The following is a 17,490-nucleotide window of genomic DNA, read 5'->3' as shown; positions in this document are numbered from 1 at the left end:
CTTCACTGGTGTTGATCAATGCCAGGTCCATTAACAATAAGACTGCTATGCTACGTGATTTTATCATGGGGCAGCAAGTGGGCCTGGTCTGTGTGACGGAGACTTGGGTGCAGGAGGCAAAATTGTCGCCTTGAACCAGTTTACCCCACCTGGGTTTGCCATCCTTCAGCAGTCTCGGACAAATGGGTTGCTGTGCTCATCTGTGACGGTAATGAACGGGTTAACAAGAAAACTAAGGATGCATAGAGCCTGCGTCAGATATCTGAGGGTGGGGGCCAGAGTGCTCGGAACTCTCAGAGGTGATTGACAGCTAATGGCTGAGGGCAGTTGGTGACAGACAGAGTCTGAGGGAGACTGCTGAAGAGAGCAGTTGGTCTGAGAAGGAGCTGAGACAGGAGCTGAGGAGAGTCTTCGAGAGAAGCAAAGCTCACTGTTCACTCTATAAAGACAGCCAAGGGGCTGTGTGTGACTAGAGAAGAGTCATAGTAAAAGACCTGAGAGGTCACAGACACAGATACACTTCTTTTAAGAGCTAAAGAGGTGGTTGAGGGAAAGATGTGGATCTAGAAGTCTGAAGGGCTGGGAGAAGAGACACCAGTCGACTTAAGGGATTTGGCACATTACACCCAAGAGGCCAACCTAGAATAGTGTTGGAGAGTGCAATCTATATGATCTGTGAAACCTGAAAGACCTAAGCAAAATTGATATTATAAAGCCTGAACTACGAAGAAACTGTTAACTGCTTGAGATACAATATAGCCCATGTATATCTTTCCCATTCCCCAGTTGAAGACGATGTGTGTACGTTAATAAATTTCTGTGGTTTACTTTAAAGTTCTCTGGTGCCAGTATATTGGGAAAGCTGCTGTGGTCCCCTATCTACCAACTGAGTTTATATCCATCTGAAAGCAAAACAAAAACCCTGAAGAGACGAGTAGTGAGAAATCCATATTACACCCACCCCTTGAGTTTCATAGTTGTGAGGTAAAATTCAAAAGAAGAGGGGCTGGGGTAGCCATAAGCCGCATATAGAAGCGATCCAGTGAGACCGCGAGGTGCGCTGTTATATCATCCAAGATTCTTTTTCTTTCAGGGTGCTCCCTGGCACGAACATCACTTGACAAAGAATGCACTAGCCTGGTGTGGGAAGCTGAAGAGAGTATGGTGATCTGGGTGGTGTACCAACCGCCTAACGCACCACCGGAGAGCCTACCTGCCCTGCTGGACGCAGTGTCCACTTGGGTATTGAACTTTCCCAGACTTTTAGTTCTAAGGGATTTCGATGTCCACGTAGATGACGTGGCGTCCCCGCAAGCTCAGGACCTGATGTCGTCCATGGAACACTGGGACTCAACCAATTTGTATCGGCTCGCACATACCAGGCACACGCTAGACTTACATATGAACATATGAAGCTGCCTTATACTGAATCAGACACTTGGTCCATCAAAGTCAGTATTGTCTTCTCAGACCGGCAGCGGCTCTCCAGGGTCTCAAGCTGAGGTTTTTCACACCTATTTGCCTGGACCCTTTTTTGGAGATGCCAGGGATTGAACCTGGGACCTTCTGCTTCCCAAGCAAATGCTCTACCACTGAGCCACCGTCCCTCCCTAATCTTGATCATTGGGGCAGGGATATCAGTGGGTCTGATGGCAGCAGATGCTGTCCCATGGTCAGACCACTATGCCTTAAAAGCCTGGCTGGACCTGCGACTTCCACCCTGTTTAGGCAGCGAGCAGATTTATGCTCGTCTGCAGAGCCAAATGGACCCAGAGAGGTTCCAGGAGGCTCTGCGGGATCCAATGACCCCTGGAGGGTCATTACATGAGTTTGTGGAGGACTGGCATTCTTGGCTCTCCACTGTCATCGACAACATTGCCCCCCAGTGACCTCTTCCCTGTCGCACCAAGAGCTCCTTGGTACTCTTTGGACTTGCTAAGGATAAAATGATAGCTTAGATGGTTAGAGCGAGTGTGGCGGCATGCTCGTGATGAAGAGTCTAGAACCTCTTATAGAATACTTATGAAAGTCTATGAGAAAGCTATGAAGTCGCTAAGAAAGATTTTGATGCGGCTTCCATAGAGTCTGTGAAGTAGCACCCAGCTCAATTATTTAGAGTGATTCGGTCTTTGACAGCCTTGCCATTAAGCAATCAAAAAGATAGGGAATTGGATATTGGTTGTGAGGCCTTTGCAACGTATTTCGCAGATAAAATCCTGATTCTCCACCAGGACCTCCCAGCCATGGTTGATACAGTATATGAATTGGAAGCCCCTTGGCCATCGTCTGGTGCTATACTGGGCTGCTTCAGTCGACTCACATTGGAGGATGTAGACAGGATCCTGACTGCAGTGAAGCCTACCACTTGCCCCCTGGATCCCTGCCTCTCCTGGCTTGTGAAGGCCTGCCAGAATGATGTCAGAGACTCTCTGGGTGATATTGTCAACTTGTCCCTGGAAACAGGGTAATTCCCAAAACTGAAGGAGGCAGTGATCCCGCCGCTTTTGAAAAAAACCATCGCTGGACCCTGGGGTATTAGCTAACTACTGCCCAGTTTCGAATTTACCATTCCTGGGAAAGGTAGTTGAGAAAGCGGTGGCGGAGCAGTTGCAGGTTTTCCTGGATAAAATACCCATCCTTGACCCATTCCAGTCCGATTTCCACCCAGGCCATGGGACGGAGATGGTGCTAGTTGCCCAAACAGATGATCTAAGAAGACATCTGGACCAAGGTGAGTCGGTGCTGCTGATTCTTCTTGATCTGTCAGCATTGTTTGACATGGTCAACTATGACCTTTTGACCCACCGCCTCGCCGTTGTCGGAGTATGGAAGTAGCCTTGCAATGGTTTTCCTCCTTTCTCCAGGGATGGGGACAGAGGGTGATGCTTGGCGAGCAGACTTCATGCAGCACCCACTCATATGTGGAGTGCTGCAGGGGGCTATCCTCTCGCCTATATTATTTAACATCTATATGCACCCCCTTGCCCAGATTGCCCGTGGTTTTGGACTGAGTTGTCACCAGAATGCTGATGACACCCAGCTCTATCTGTTGATGGGTGGTAGGATGTCCTCCCACCTGTCCTCCGCCCCTGACCATTTGTCCGAGGCATTAGGACCCAGTCATACAGGACCCAGGAGTTTGAGGGCTTTACTATATACAATTTCTATTCTCTCATAACAATTCCCATACTTTTGGCCCATACACATACTGGTTCCCAAGTCTTTTTACACTCCTGCAAATTTCCATCTCTTAACCTTGTAGTCAAAGTATCCATTTCAGCAGCTTCCAATAACTTTGATAAAAATTCTTCCTTATCAGGGATTTTGGAGACTTTCCAATATTTTGCATATAAGATTCTAGCAACTACAATCATATGAATTAATAATTTTTTCTCAGTTATAGATAGTTGTTCTTTGCATATACTCAATAAGTACAATTCCGGAGAGTGTTGAAACCTTTTTTAAAAAATTCTTTGGGCCCAGATATTAATCTGGGTCCAAAATTTTTTTGCACATTCGTATTTCCACCATATATGGTAAAGCGTCCCCTTAACTTTTCTACATTTCCAGCATTTGTTTGTATAACTTGGATATATTTTAGCCAATCTTTCCGGTATGAGATACCAGAAGACATCATTTTATATAAATTTTCCTTAAAAACCGATGATTTTGTCAACTTTACATTTTGTTCCCAAACTTTTTCCCATTCCGCCAGTTCAAAAGTATATCCAAAATCCTCTAACCATTTTATCCAACTTTCTTTCACAATTTCATTTTGCATTTTGATCTGTAGTAACCAATTATAAATTTTTGAGATAAGTTTTTGGGAACCTTGGATCAGTGTATCAAATTCATTTAAATTTTTGGGGAAGCCTAATTCTTTATCAGATTGATATCTTGACTTTACTTGACACCTGACCCACCAATCCAATATTATATTACCATCTAATTTTAAGTTATTTCCATTATCCAGCAACGTACCATAATTATAAGAGCTTCCCCAGTTGTATAAATTTGGATGCATGGCAGCCTCTACCGGAGATACCCAAAGTGGTGTAGAAGTGTAAAATTTACTTTTAACTTCCATCCAGACCTTACAGATTGCTTTTCTTATTTCATGATTAAAAAAAATACTATTCCTCTGGGGAGCCTGATACCAAATATATGCATGCCAACCTTTTGCCAGTCCTGCACCTTCAAGTATTAGCAATCTTTTATTCTCCAATTCAAGCCAATCTTTAGCCCAGGCTAAACAGCATGCTTTATAATATAGACTCCATTCAGGTAATGAAAATCCTCCCCTTAATTTACTACCTTGCAGCACTTTTAATTTTATCCTCTGCTTCTTATTTTGCCAAATAAATGTCATGACCATTGTATTGAGTTGTTGAAAGAAAGTTTTTGGTAAAATAATTGGAACCGTCTGAAACAAAAACAAAACTCTGGGCAAAATATTCATTTTAACTGTTGCTATTCTCCCCAAAAGTGTAATTTGCAGATCTCTCCATCTATCCAGATCTATTCCAATTTCTTTTAAGATTTTCCCATAATTGTCTCGTTGTATTGTCTTCAGCTCATTTGTCAGATAAATACCTAAATATTTTATTTTATTTTCATGCTTAAACCCAGATCTAATTTCTAATTGCAAAATTTGCTCCTTACTCATATTTTTGGTCAAAAATTTAGTTTTTTTGTACGTTGACTTTGAATCCAGATACTTCTCCAAATTATTTTAATCTTCTCTTCAAATTGTCAATTGAAGAATTAGGATCTTCCAATGTAAATAGCAGGTCGTCTGCAAAGGCATGAATTTTAAATTCTTCATTTTTAATTTTTGTACCCCTAACTTCAACATCCTCTCTTATTTTCTTTGTCAAAAATTCTAAAGTTAATATAAAGAGTAAGGGAGACAAGAGGCACCTTTGCCTGATGCCCTGCTCTATATCTATCAATTTCGAGATGCATCCATTAAAATTTATTTTCGCATTTTGTTTAGTGTATATAGCTTCCTCTAGCTTTCTGAAGATCTCTCCACAGCCAACAGCTACTAACGCTTTGTTAATCAATTTCCAGTTAACATTGTCAAACACCTTTTCCGCGTCTAACATGATGCCCGCAAATTGCTTTTCTTGATGTTCCCTATAATATTCTAAAATATTCAAGAAGAATCTTAAATTCTGTCACATCATTCTTCTCGGTATAAAGCCCGTTTGGTCTTCATGCACTATGGTAGTTATTACTTTTTTAAGCCTAATATTAATATTAAATAAATAATATTGCCGCAAAGATTTTATAGTCAGCGTTTAGAAGAGAGATCGGTCTATAGTTTTTGATATCCGATGGTTCTGTCCCTTCTTTATAAATTAATGAGATCAAAGCCTCCCTCCAAGATGTTGGCATCACAGCTGTTGTATTTTTTCTATCACCTTTTTGTAAGGAATCAGAAGGAGCTCTTCAAAAGATTTATAAACTTCAACCGGTAATCCGTCCAGACCAGGAGCTTTATTACTTTTCTGTCTTTTAGTTGCTGCAATTATTTCATGTATTGTAATAGGGCTCTCTAGTATATCCTGCTGTTCCTTCATTAATTGTTTCATCTTAACACTTTCCATATATTCTTCTTGTAGATGTTCTGTGATCTCCTGTTTTTTATATAAGTTCCGATAAAAATTTTGAACAATTCTTTTCATTTGATCTCTTTGAGTAACTTCCCCACCATCTTCATTTTTAAATGATTTTATAATTCTTTTCTCTCTTTCTTTCTTAAATTTATACGCCAACCACCTACTAGTCTTGTTGGCACTTTCAAAATAATTTTGCTTTGCCATTTCAATTTCCTTTCTAGTTCCTCTGTGAGCAGTAAGTTGATTCCATGTTGTATAGCTTGACTCTTTAATTTTATTTCTTTTGTATTCCTGATTTTTTGCTGTTTCTCCTGCTCTTTTAATTCTGTCAGCAAATCACTATAAGACTTCATCCGTTCTTTTTTCCTCCTTGCTACATAACTAATTGCAATTCCTCTGAAAAAAGCTTTGAAAGTGTCCCAGATTACTTGCATAGTCGTATCTTTTTCTGAATTACATTCAAAGAAGGTCTTTATTTCCTTTTTAGCCCTTTCCAAAAATGCTGTTTCTTTTAAAATTTGTAAATTTAAAGTCCAACGACTATTTCTTGGAGGATTTTGTATAGTCACTTGCACAGGGTTGTGATCTGCAAATATTTTCGGCAAAATACTTGCTTGGTTAACTAACAAAGTTAAATCAGTCGACATCCAACACAAGTCTATTCTGGACCAACATCTATGCGCTTGAGAATAATGGGTGAAATCTTTCGTCTGGATTTTTCACTCTCCAAACGTCAATCAAATTAAATTCATCCGCCATTTTAAAAAAGGTTTTAGGTAGCACACTACATGATTTGCTTTTCTTGGATCTCTCAAACTTTTTATCTTTTTTTACATCAAACACCGCATTATAGTCACCAATAATACAGCAATCTTCTACACCCAGTTCTAATAATTTTCCGTGCAACACTTTATAAAATTTCTCTTGTTTATCGTTTGGAGCATATATATTTGCCACAGTTACGTTTTTATCGTTAATTTCTGTTTCTATTATTAAGATTCTCCCCTCCTCATCATTGTATAGCAGCTATATTATTCATGTGACTCTGGGGGAAAAAAGGGGAGTGGCCATATATGTGCCGAAACTTATAAAATCTAATCTGCTAATTATTGACTTACATTTCTTTTGCCACAGCCTGTGGTCCCTCCTGTTCAATTCATTGTGCAGGGTGCTCCGCTCACTGAACACTTTGAGAAATTTAGACATGATCCTGAGTCTATAAAATTTTTTGTGCTGCAGAAGGTGGAGACTCTTATGTGTAGTGGAGATGTACAGAGATTACTTTTACAAAAGGAAGCAGAATGGATATTCAGATTGCGATCCTTAGACCTGAATGGGTTGAATCAACAAAACAACCTTTCTTGTTTTTTATTATATTTTGTGGGAAACTTTGGCTTTGTTTGTTTGAGGAATAATATTGCTTTAAGTGTTTCGAGAGTTTATTGATTGCACCTGGAGAACGCTGTCTTATGGCGGCGTTCCCCTGCTGGTTGAAGCATTTGCCTGGAATGAAATTTGTGAAGTGCAGTTGAGAGAAGGTCATGTACTATTTTGTAAGTATACTTTGATGCGTTATTGTATTTAAAGATATTTATCTTCTACACTATGATGTTAAATAATAATTGTATTCATTTAGGCTCTTGATAAAAGTGTGAACTGCCTTAGGGCGGTTCTTCGAAACACGCAGCAAGTACAGTCGACACATGCATTGAGAGATTGATGTTGGATTTCTTTTGAAGAGGAGTGAGATGAAGAGTTGCTGCTGTTGCCCCACCTCCCCCTTTGAACGGACTTTCACTTCACAGGTGCTCTTTTGAGCCTTTCCCCTCCTTGTAAGGGCTTGGACTTTATGGTTACACTATCCCACAAGCAGGCTCAGGGCGGCTTACAACAATAAGACAACAGAGTTAAAGTAATATAAAAACAGGCATTACAAAACAGGAGCGGCACAGTAAACAATCTTACAAACACAGGCAGTAAACAGCATGCGGCTGCTGGCTAAGAGCATAGCATAACACTATAATTGTGAAATGCGGGGGAAGTGATGACTTCCAAGGACACCCATTGGGTTAATTAAAAGCCTGGTGGAAGAGCTCCTTCCTGATGCCAGCACTTGCCTGTGCAGTCTTTCTTCTGCAATCTATGCCTGCTACCATTACTGTCATGCAAGTGGTTCATCAGCACTTCCTTCCAGCAACAAGGACAAATAATTCATACATCCAATGGCTGGGCTGTCCTTTGGAGCCGCTAAAGATAAATGCCAGTGTTGTCAAGAAGTACTGAATATATTTAGATGGAAGAGTAGAAATTTTGGTGGATCAATGGGTACATTCTGAGTCAATGCTGTGTGTGTCAATATGTTTTTGTAAAGGCCTATAAAAGCATGCTTTAAAATACCAGAACCTAGTCCATAGATCAATAACTCATTACATAGGCATATAATTTATGGGCAAAGGTTCATAGCATTGTAAGCAATTTTGAATACATCCACGACTACCATTCTGGAAAATGAAGTTAAGATATGGTCAATTAATTTCTAATAAAAGATTTTTCCCCATGTGCCTATTGTAAATATTTTATTAGATTCTGTTTTCTATTTAAAATATGTTGCTATGAGAAACAATTCAGTCTAATGGCTTTTAAAATATTTTTGATTTCATATTTTTATATACACAAGTGTGCTCCCAGTCCTGTCCGGACAGTTTTTATTTATATCAGGAAAATTAGCCAAACCAGCTCAGTTAGGAAAATGTTTTAAAGAGCTGTTATCTTTGTACGGATGTTTAAGCAACAAAAGCAGAACAGGGAAAACATTGTTTAGTGAAAACCAATTCTAAAAATAATGAAGCATGCCTCCTTGGTCTGTTTACAAAGATCCTCCTATGCAGCTAAAGTCTGTCATTCTTAAATGGAATTCACCACAATTTATTTAATTCTTATTACTTTCAGTAGTGGGAAGTTCTGAGTACCTTTATGGCAAACTTTAAGGGGAAGAGAGAGTTGCATAGGTGTAAAACTACCACAGATAATGCACCAGGTTCAGTTATTGTAATCAACAGACAGGCAATGAAAGAAACATACTGTGATATGCTGGCTAACCATGTTTAATAAAACCATTTAAAACCTTTTTAAATATCTTTTTGTACTTCACTAGAAATAACAATTTCACATAACAATATTATCACAGAGGTCCATTCTCATATTCCAATATTACAAGAAAGGTCCTATGAACACCCGGATATAGGCTTATTTCATCAATGACCTTCCTCAAGAGTAATCCTTCCTATATTTCTTCCAGGGTTACCAACCTCTTGTAACAACCCAATATTAATGCTCTTCTGCAACATCTTCTATCTTAAGTTTTCTCGTCCACTCAATGACACTTAAGTGCATATATTTATATTAGAAGCTTAAACCAGTTCAAACTTATTCATTTAACCAAATGGACAAGCGTTCTGGAGTTTGCCGGCCAATAGCTCTCTGCAATATTTTTATGAGAAGCAAGCTGTTCTTAAAGATGGCCAATTGCTCTTATACTCTCTATAATATTTATTTATTTATTTATTTATTCATTCATTCTTAATTTCAAGCAAGCCATTCTTTTGACAGCAAATTAGCTCAAAGCCACTGTAAAATTTTAAGCAGGCTAGTACTGTGCCTCTTCTCTACTAGCAAATGCTTTCACCACATTAATTATCAAGACATCTCTGTTAACCTTACAATAAAGGCATAGTGTAGGATCAGCATAGGACTATCACTGCTGAACAAGAGCAAAGCAGTTAGGATGATTTTCACAATTTGTTGTCTTTTCTGATTTGCTCATTTTGCTGTTATCTCTCTGTGCTGTATCAGTAAAAACAAATTTTTAAAAGCTAACTACTCACAATTCATGAAATACTGCAATCTCAGCAATCCCCATATGCCTAGCTTCTCATGTCATGTTTAGGATCTGTTTAAAAAGTAGGTGCTTGGGAAGTTAGATAGTCTCCATTTTGAGAGACCAGCTGTTATACATCTGTTCCTGTAGTGTACCTTCCTGTGCCATTTCTTTGCGGGGGGGGGGGGGGGGTCACCTACCTTGAAGGAGAAATTACATGTAGAAGGTTGGCGGCAGCAAACTATCTCTGTGCATAAGTCAGGAAGAAGAATTTTCAGTCAGAACTCATAAGGCTCTTAAAGGAAGTGCTAAAGTTCCTCAGGTGAACAGGTTCTAGTTCATGATACTCAAGATCCAAACAAAAAGGAGGGGGAATCAGTGCAATTGTTAATCTGCCTTTCCATGTTGACGCTTCAGGAAGGTGGGAAGGTACCTTCTTTGTGTGCTGTTCATCCATAAGATTTGTTTACTATCAGTAGGGATTTAAATACACTTGACACATTTGTAAGGAAAGCCCCCTACTTTTCATACATATGGACATCATGATCACCAGTATGGTTGCCAGGGTGCCTGGAGTTTTGACTCTCACACATCTGCTCTAAGAAGTGGACTTTGCCCACGGTTTCTAAGGCTTATGTGGATACTATAAGCCTCAGCTCTGCAGCAGCATTCTACTCCTTGTGTGCCCAGTCTTGGCCGCTGCAGTAAAGGAAGCCATGCCACCATGAACTGTACAAGCAAACAGTTTCCAGCCTGTTTCCATGAACCAAGGGCTAACACCACCAGAATCCATCTTGTTTTCCTGACTTCATATCCAACCGCTGCTTCAACTTTTGCATAAGGCAATCAAGCTTATCCAGGCATGGATCCTGCCAGACCACTCAAGCCTTTGTCTAACAAAACCCAGGACAAAGACTGGTGCCAGGAAGAAGACAGAAAAAGAGGAAGACCATCTCCTGCCAGAGCCAAGTCTTTTGTCTAATCCGGGGGATACCTAGGTCAATATTTGATTCTCTATTGTCACCTTTTCAGATAAGTCCATCTAATCTTAAGTGTTCCCCACCCGGTAATCACTTCTATTCTGTCACTTTGGAGCCTGCCCCACGGCCTGTTTCAATCTGAAAGTTTTCTCAGGTATCCAAGATCCAGGCAAGTTCATTGGTCAAGAGTAGGTACCCAATTAGGTGCCACCATGGAACTTTCTATTGGCTCTGCCATAGTCCGGCCCTCATGGTCACTGCAGAGCCTTCCCTTTCTCCTCCCTCTTACCTCCCAGCCCCTGAGGGTCTAAGGTCGTCTATTTAACCTCTGACCCAACTCCACTCATGTGTGCATCTAGCAGTACCCCAGTTCCGCTGTCTAGATCCATCCCCAATTCTGGCCACAGTTTTGGGTCCATTTCCCCTGTCCTCTTTTGTCACCATTGGAGCCTTCCTTGAAGACTACGATAGGTAATATTACCCTGTGTGTCTACCCTTTATGTTCCCCTATCGATCTATCTATATTTCTAGGACTGTGTGTGTATGATTGTATGAATATTTTTATCTTGTATGGAAGACTATATTTTTCTCAATAAATTATAATTGGTTTTACTAAATTAGAGTTCCATTATTTAAGCATCACTCTCTGGTTGGTTAATCTTGTATACATAGGTGAAAAGATCCCTAGTGAGCCAGGTGCCCACCTAACTAATTCCCCAACCTCGTTTTGAGGGCATTTCGGCTTACACATTCTATTGGTGTAAAAGTTGCTTCAGAGTAGTTATAATAATTAGACATACACACTCTTCACAAACAAGAACTACAAGTATGTATATATTTTTGAATATTTCTGCTAGTATCTACAAAACCACAGACTGCACAAAGAAACCATTCTCTATATTTTACCTGCATTGTGATCTGATAACCCTGGAAAGCCTTCAGCCTCTCTTGTTTCTCTTCTTCTTGCCCCATGCTTATCCATGTGTCTGTGATTAAAACATTGGCTCCACGGGCAGCTTCCAAAGGGTCAGTTGTGAGAAACAATTTGGTGCCATACTAATGTGAAGAAAGCAAAAAAGAAAAAGTGTCAAATTTATGTGCAGCAGGGAAGAAACTGTGTTTTAAAATTTCATGCTCATACCTTTATAGAGTACTCTTCTGCTATTTGAGTTATTGTAGGATCTGGCTCAAAACCCTGTCAAAGTAAATGACAAAACTTACACTGTATTCAAGCCATATTAAAAATTATTTTGCTTTTTCAAATCTGATTATCTGCCTTGCAGACACATGCTGCCCTTTATACTATTATGCAGCTTAAACTTTTAAATACAATTACTTAAAGAAATTAGACTTAGATAATGTAATTATAGATGTCACATAGATAATGTTATTTCACCTTTGGAGTAGCAACCTGCAGATTCATCCCAAATTTGGAAGCACTCATTAGAATGGCATTCAGAACATTATTTCCATCACCTATCCAGCTTAGGGTCAGCCCCTTTAAAGACCCATAGTGTTCCTGCAGAGAAGGTGAGAGGAAAATGACTGATCAAACCAGCACTGTCACAACAACACAGTTAACTCATGAAGTCTGTTGATACCCTGTTTCCCTGAAAATAAGACCTACCCAAAAAATAAGCCCTAGCAGGATTTCTATGCATTTGTTTAATATAAGCCCTACGCAGATAATAGGACCTAGTGATGGGCGTGGCTATGCAGCGTATCTGCATAGCCACGCCATGCATTTCGACGCGGAGTGGTAAGGAAGACTGAAATACCTGGAGAGTTATGACAGTGTTCCAGAAGATGACTTAACTGTATTTGAATAAATGCAGATTGTTGTATCATATTTAATAAAAAATAAGACATCCCCTGAAAATAAGCCCTAGTGTGTCTTCTTGAGAAAAAACAAATATAAGACAGTGTCTTATTTTCGGGGAAACATGGTAATGATGAAGAATGCCTTTAACTTTACCATGGATTGCATATTCAAGGCTACCTCCTTGTGCTGTTCTTGACATAGAACCTTGACACTTCTATTAGCACAAAAGAACATTCCTGCCTTCCCCTCCGGATGCAGCTTATTGATCTCCCCAAAATGCTAACCCCTGGAGGAGCTGTCATGAATGGAATGAGGGACAAGCTGGAGCTCTATAGCAGGAAGTGGGAATTACCAGAAAATAAATCTTCCCTCCCATTCAAAGAAAGTTAAATCTGGATCCAGCACAATACTCTACAGTGTCTTCCTAAAACAGAATCAATTTATTATGAAACCTTACTGCACCAGTGTATATGGATTGCCCATATGCTCTATCCTGTCGAGAGCAGGAAAGACCAGGAGGCATGCACCCAGTGCTGCATATGGATTTCTCATGCAGCCCCTATATGTATGGAAGTCAAGTCTTAACTTCTATCCATTATTTCTGTCCTTTTGAACTACAGAAATTGGGGGTGGGGAAAGATGGATGATAATGCAGCTCTCAGATAGTTTCTGCTGTGCTCTCTAACCAAGGCATCCAAGGAAGTATTTAGCAGAGCAAGCAATAAACAGCATACCTGTTGCATAAGAACCACAAGCTGCTTGTGATTACTGGAAAAATTGTCAACTCTTGGTGATAATATACATCCAAAAATGCAGGATTTATCTGACTAAGAGAACCACTTAAAGTTATTTCTTGCAGCCTGTGTTTTAATGAGACCTTGATTTTTCTTTTTATAAGGATTCATATTACCTCTTTCTAAGCAGCTCAAGAGTCAAAATGCAGCATTCTAGCAACAGGCACAAAGAGGCAAAGAGAACTATTATAACGACCAGTGTAAAGAAAGAGAACAAAAAAGGAAGAACAAGAAATCCGTTCCACAAAATTGAAGAAATCAAAGGGAAATTTGAAGCATTATTAGGCATGCTGAAAGATCAACATGAAAGTACACTAACTGAGCAGGACAAAATAAAGAACAGATGGGAACAATACACTGAAGAGCTATACAGAAGAGATTAAAGGATGGCAGATTTCTTCAAAGAAGAAACTTTTGAAGTACCTAAAGTTTTAGAAAGTGAAGTGAAAGCTGCACTGAGAACAACTGGGAGAAACAAATCACCAGCAGCAGATGGAATATCGATAAAACTGTTCCAAGCCACAGTAATGGAGTCCATCAACATCTTAACAAGAATATGCCAACAAATATGGGAAGAAAAAATTATTTATATTTATATGTTGGATTTATATTTATAAATATGGTGCACAGACTAGAAATGCTCAATCTACATTCCAGTTCTGAAGAAAGGAAGCATCAAAGACTGCAGCAGCTGTCAGACCATAGCATTGATTTTACATGGGAGTAAATATGCTGTTAGCCACTCTGAGCCTGCTTGCACGGAGGGCAGGATACAAAAATAAATAAATAGATGTTCAAAATCTTACAACAAAGACCGTTACCATATACGAATGAGAAATGCCCGATGTTCAAGCTGGATGCAGAAAAGGAAGAGGTCGGAAGATTCTGTTCACTTACCGTGAAGTCTTCCTTCTCAGTGGTCCCAGAGTGGGTCAGTCCTGACCTATGAGAATGTAGCTCCTCCTCTCCGTAGGCAGGGCCAGCAAACAAGTTCCTTCCAGGAGGGGGTGCTATTCACCTTAGCTTTTAGTTTGTCTTCAAGCCAGTCGACTCCCAACTAGAAACTAGAAAATAAACTGCAACCGAGGGAAAAACACTACAGTAATACCTGTCTTCCCCTCCCAGACCCAGAATCAAAGAAGCATACACAGAATCATCCAACTTCCTTTATTCATAACTGTAACTGGACATTTTGGTACAACCAAACCAGAATGCCTTCAACCAGTAGCTCCCTATGTACAAATACATGGTATACAGCAACCACAGCAAAAACCACATGCCTGAACTCTCAGGCTACCCAGGGTTTTTATACAAAGACTGAGCCAATCCCAGACTGGGCGGGGAGGACTGACCCACTCTGGGAGCACCGAGAAGGAAGACTTCACGGTAAGTGAACAGAATCTTCTGTTCTCCAGTGGTCCCAGTAGTGGGTCAGTCCTGACCTATGGAACGTATAACAGCAGTTCCCAAGGGTGGGCCCACTCAGTCCTTTGGATCAAATAGCAGCCTGTAACACCCTCCTACTGAATACCGCCTCAGCTGAAGCGAGCTTATCAATAGGGTAGTGCTTCGTAAAGGAATGAACGGAGCACCAAGTGGTCGCTCTGCACACCACCTTCATAGAGGGGAAAGCTCTGTAAGCTGCAGAAGTGGCTGCTCCTCTTAAGGAGTGAGCTGTGATGCCTGATGGAGGTTCCAGTCCCCTGGCCTTATACTCCTCGACGATGCAGCCTCGCAACCATCTACTAATTGTAGATTTAAAAAATTGCCTTACCCTTGGCTCTAGCACTAAAAGAAACAAATAAGGAATCAGAGGACTGTATAGGCTTAGTTCTGTCCAGGTAAAAGCTTAAAGCTCTGCGAACGTCTAGATAGTGCCATAGCCTCTCCTTTTTGTGCTTCGGGTTAGGCCCAAAAGAGGGAAGAATAAGCTCTTCTAACCTATGAAACAATGAGTTAACTTTTGGCACAAAGGCTGGGTCAGGTCTTAAGACCACCTTATCTCGGTGGAAAACACAAAGATCTTTGTGGATAGACAGTGCCTTAACCTCAGACACCCTGCGGGCCGAAGTAATCCCCACCAGGAAAATCATTTTAAATGTAAGCATTTTTAAACTGCATGAAGCCATAGGCTCAAAAGGCTTGTGGCTTAAGGCCTCAAGCACTATATTCAAATTTCAAGAGGGGAACCTGTGTGCCTGTGGTGGATTAAGGAGAGACACCCCTCTTAAAAAGCGTTTGATATGTGAATGTTTGGACAGCAACTTGCCCTTCTTATCACCTTTCACTGCTGAAATGGCTGCTACCTGCCTTCGGAGGGTATTGGTACTAAGACCCTTCTCCAAACCTGCCTGATGAAAGGCTAGCACATCTTCTATCTTAGCGGACATTGGGTCTGCACTGTTCTCCTGACACCAGGACGTAAAGGTCCGCCAAGTGGCATTGCACACCCTATTAGTAGACCCTTGTCTAGAGGCCAGCATGGTATCTACTACCCCTTTTTGGTACCCCAACTCAGTCAGTTGCCTCCGTTCAACTTCCACGCTGTGAGTCTTAGCATCTCTAGTTGTGGACACAGCGCCTCTACCTGTTGCAGGAGATCCTTAGCGGAAGCAACCAGGGTTTGGCTACCCTGAGGCGCATCAACTCCTGGAACCAGACCACCTCTGCCCCCAGGTCCTGTACCCTGAGCAAGAACCTCTGCAACACCTGCACTGGGGGGGAAGGCATAAAGAAGAGTCCTGGGCCAGTCTGTGTGCAATGCATCTATGCCCATGGCCTTTTGAGTTTTTGTTCTTGACAGGAGATTTGGCACTTGATGGTTTAGTTCCGACGCGAACAAGTCCACCTTTGGGGCAAACTTGACGGAAGACCGTCTTGTTCAGCAACCACTACGCTGGATCCAGGGTTTGGCGGCTGAGCCAATCCGCCAACACATCGTCCTTCCCTGCAACATGTGTCGCTTTCAGAGACAGAAGATTTTTCTCCGCCCAGTCCATCAGAAGAGTCGACTCTCACTGCAGGAGTTTCGATTGCGTCCCCCCTTGCTTGTTCACAAAAGCTTTCATTGTCATATTGTCCATTTGAACGAGAACATGTTGGCCTTTCACTATGTTGGTCTGGAAGGTGGAGCAGAGCTAATCTGATCGCCCTCAGTTCCAGGACATTTATGCTGTTGGAGGTCTCCTGATTGGACCAGCACCCTTGAGCCACTGGGGGGGAAGGCATAAAGAAGAGTCCTGGGCCACTCTGTGTGCAATGCATCTGTGCCCATGGCCTTTTGAGTTTTTGTTCTTGACAGGAGATTTGGCACTTGATGGTTTAGTTCCGACGCGAACAAGTCCAACTTTGGGGCAAACTTGACGGAAGACCGTCTTGTTCAGCAACCACTACGCTGGATCCAGGGTTTGACGGCTGAGCCAATCCGCCAACACATCGTCCTTCCCTGCAACGTGTGTCACTTTCAGAGACAGAAGATTTTTCTCCGCCCAGTCCATCAGAAGAGTCGACTCTCACTGCAGGAGTTTCGATTGCGTCCCCCCTTGCTTGTTCACAAAAGCTTTCATTGTCATATTGTCCATTTGAACGAGAACATGTTGGCCTTTCACTATGTTGGTCTGGAAGGTGGAGCAGAGCTAATCTGATCGCCCTCAGTTCCAGGACATTTATGCTGTTGGAGGTCTCCTGATTGGACCAGCACCCTTGAGCCATCTTTCCTTTTGTGTGCGCCCCCCAGCCAAACAGGCTGGCATCCGTCGTCACGACTGTTCGAATTGGTTCTCGCAGAGTCTGTCCAGTTTGAAACCGCTGTGGCGACAACCACCAGTGCAAGGCCCCTTTCACCCATTTTGGCACTTCCACCTGGAGCGTCTTCCTCTGAGCAATGGCTGTTTGGAAGGGATGTAGGAAGGACTGGATGGGTCGTGTATGGGAACGTGCCCATTGCACGAGGTCCTGGCACAAGACTAGGAGTTCCACCAATTTCGTTAGAGTCATCACTTGCGAAGTTTTGGCATGTAACACTGAATGAATCAGTTGTGTATGTTTCACTTGTCTTTCCTGGGTGAGAAAGACTCTGTATTCCCTGGTGTCGATCTGTACCCGCAGGTGAAGGATGGATTAAGCTGGGATGAGGGAACTCTTCTCCTGATTTATGACAAACCCGTGGGATACTAGAACATCCATTGTCTCCTCCAGGGCTGCCTTCGCCTGTGCAAACGATGGTGCCGTGACTAGGCTATCGTCCAAGTATGGAAACAGTGACACTCCCCTGAGACGCAAGGCTACCACTAGAGTCACCAATATCTTCGTGAAGACTCTGGGTGAGGACTTTAGGCTGAATGGCAATGCCTTCTATTGGTAGTGTCTGCTGTCGTAAGAGAATCTCAGAAAA

The 17,490-nt window shown here is 41.6% G+C and overlaps 1 protein-coding gene across 2 annotated transcripts in view; it reads right to left on the bottom strand.

Annotated features, from left to right (window-relative positions):
• The window catches only part of OTC (ornithine transcarbamylase), a 48,042-nt gene that overhangs the window by 8,035 nt on the left and 22,517 nt on the right, over positions 1-17,490 (bottom strand). For both annotated transcript variants that reach the window (XM_060234119.1, XM_060234118.1), the window contains 3 exons: positions 11,878-12,000; positions 11,623-11,676; positions 11,388-11,537 (listed from right to left, as the gene is read on the bottom strand). In XM_060234119.1, the coding sequence (XP_060090102.1) occupies positions 11,388-11,537; positions 11,623-11,676; positions 11,878-12,000 (327 nt within the window). The remainder of the gene's footprint in view (positions 1-11,387; positions 11,538-11,622; positions 11,677-11,877; positions 12,001-17,490) is intronic.

The sequence above is a fragment of the Heteronotia binoei genome, chromosome 3 (genome assembly GCF_032191835.1).
Source record: "Heteronotia binoei isolate CCM8104 ecotype False Entrance Well chromosome 3, APGP_CSIRO_Hbin_v1, whole genome shotgun sequence".
Lineage (NCBI taxonomy): Eukaryota > Metazoa > Chordata > Lepidosauria > Squamata > Gekkonidae > Heteronotia > Heteronotia binoei.
This window is presented reverse-complemented; position numbering and strand designations above follow the sequence as displayed.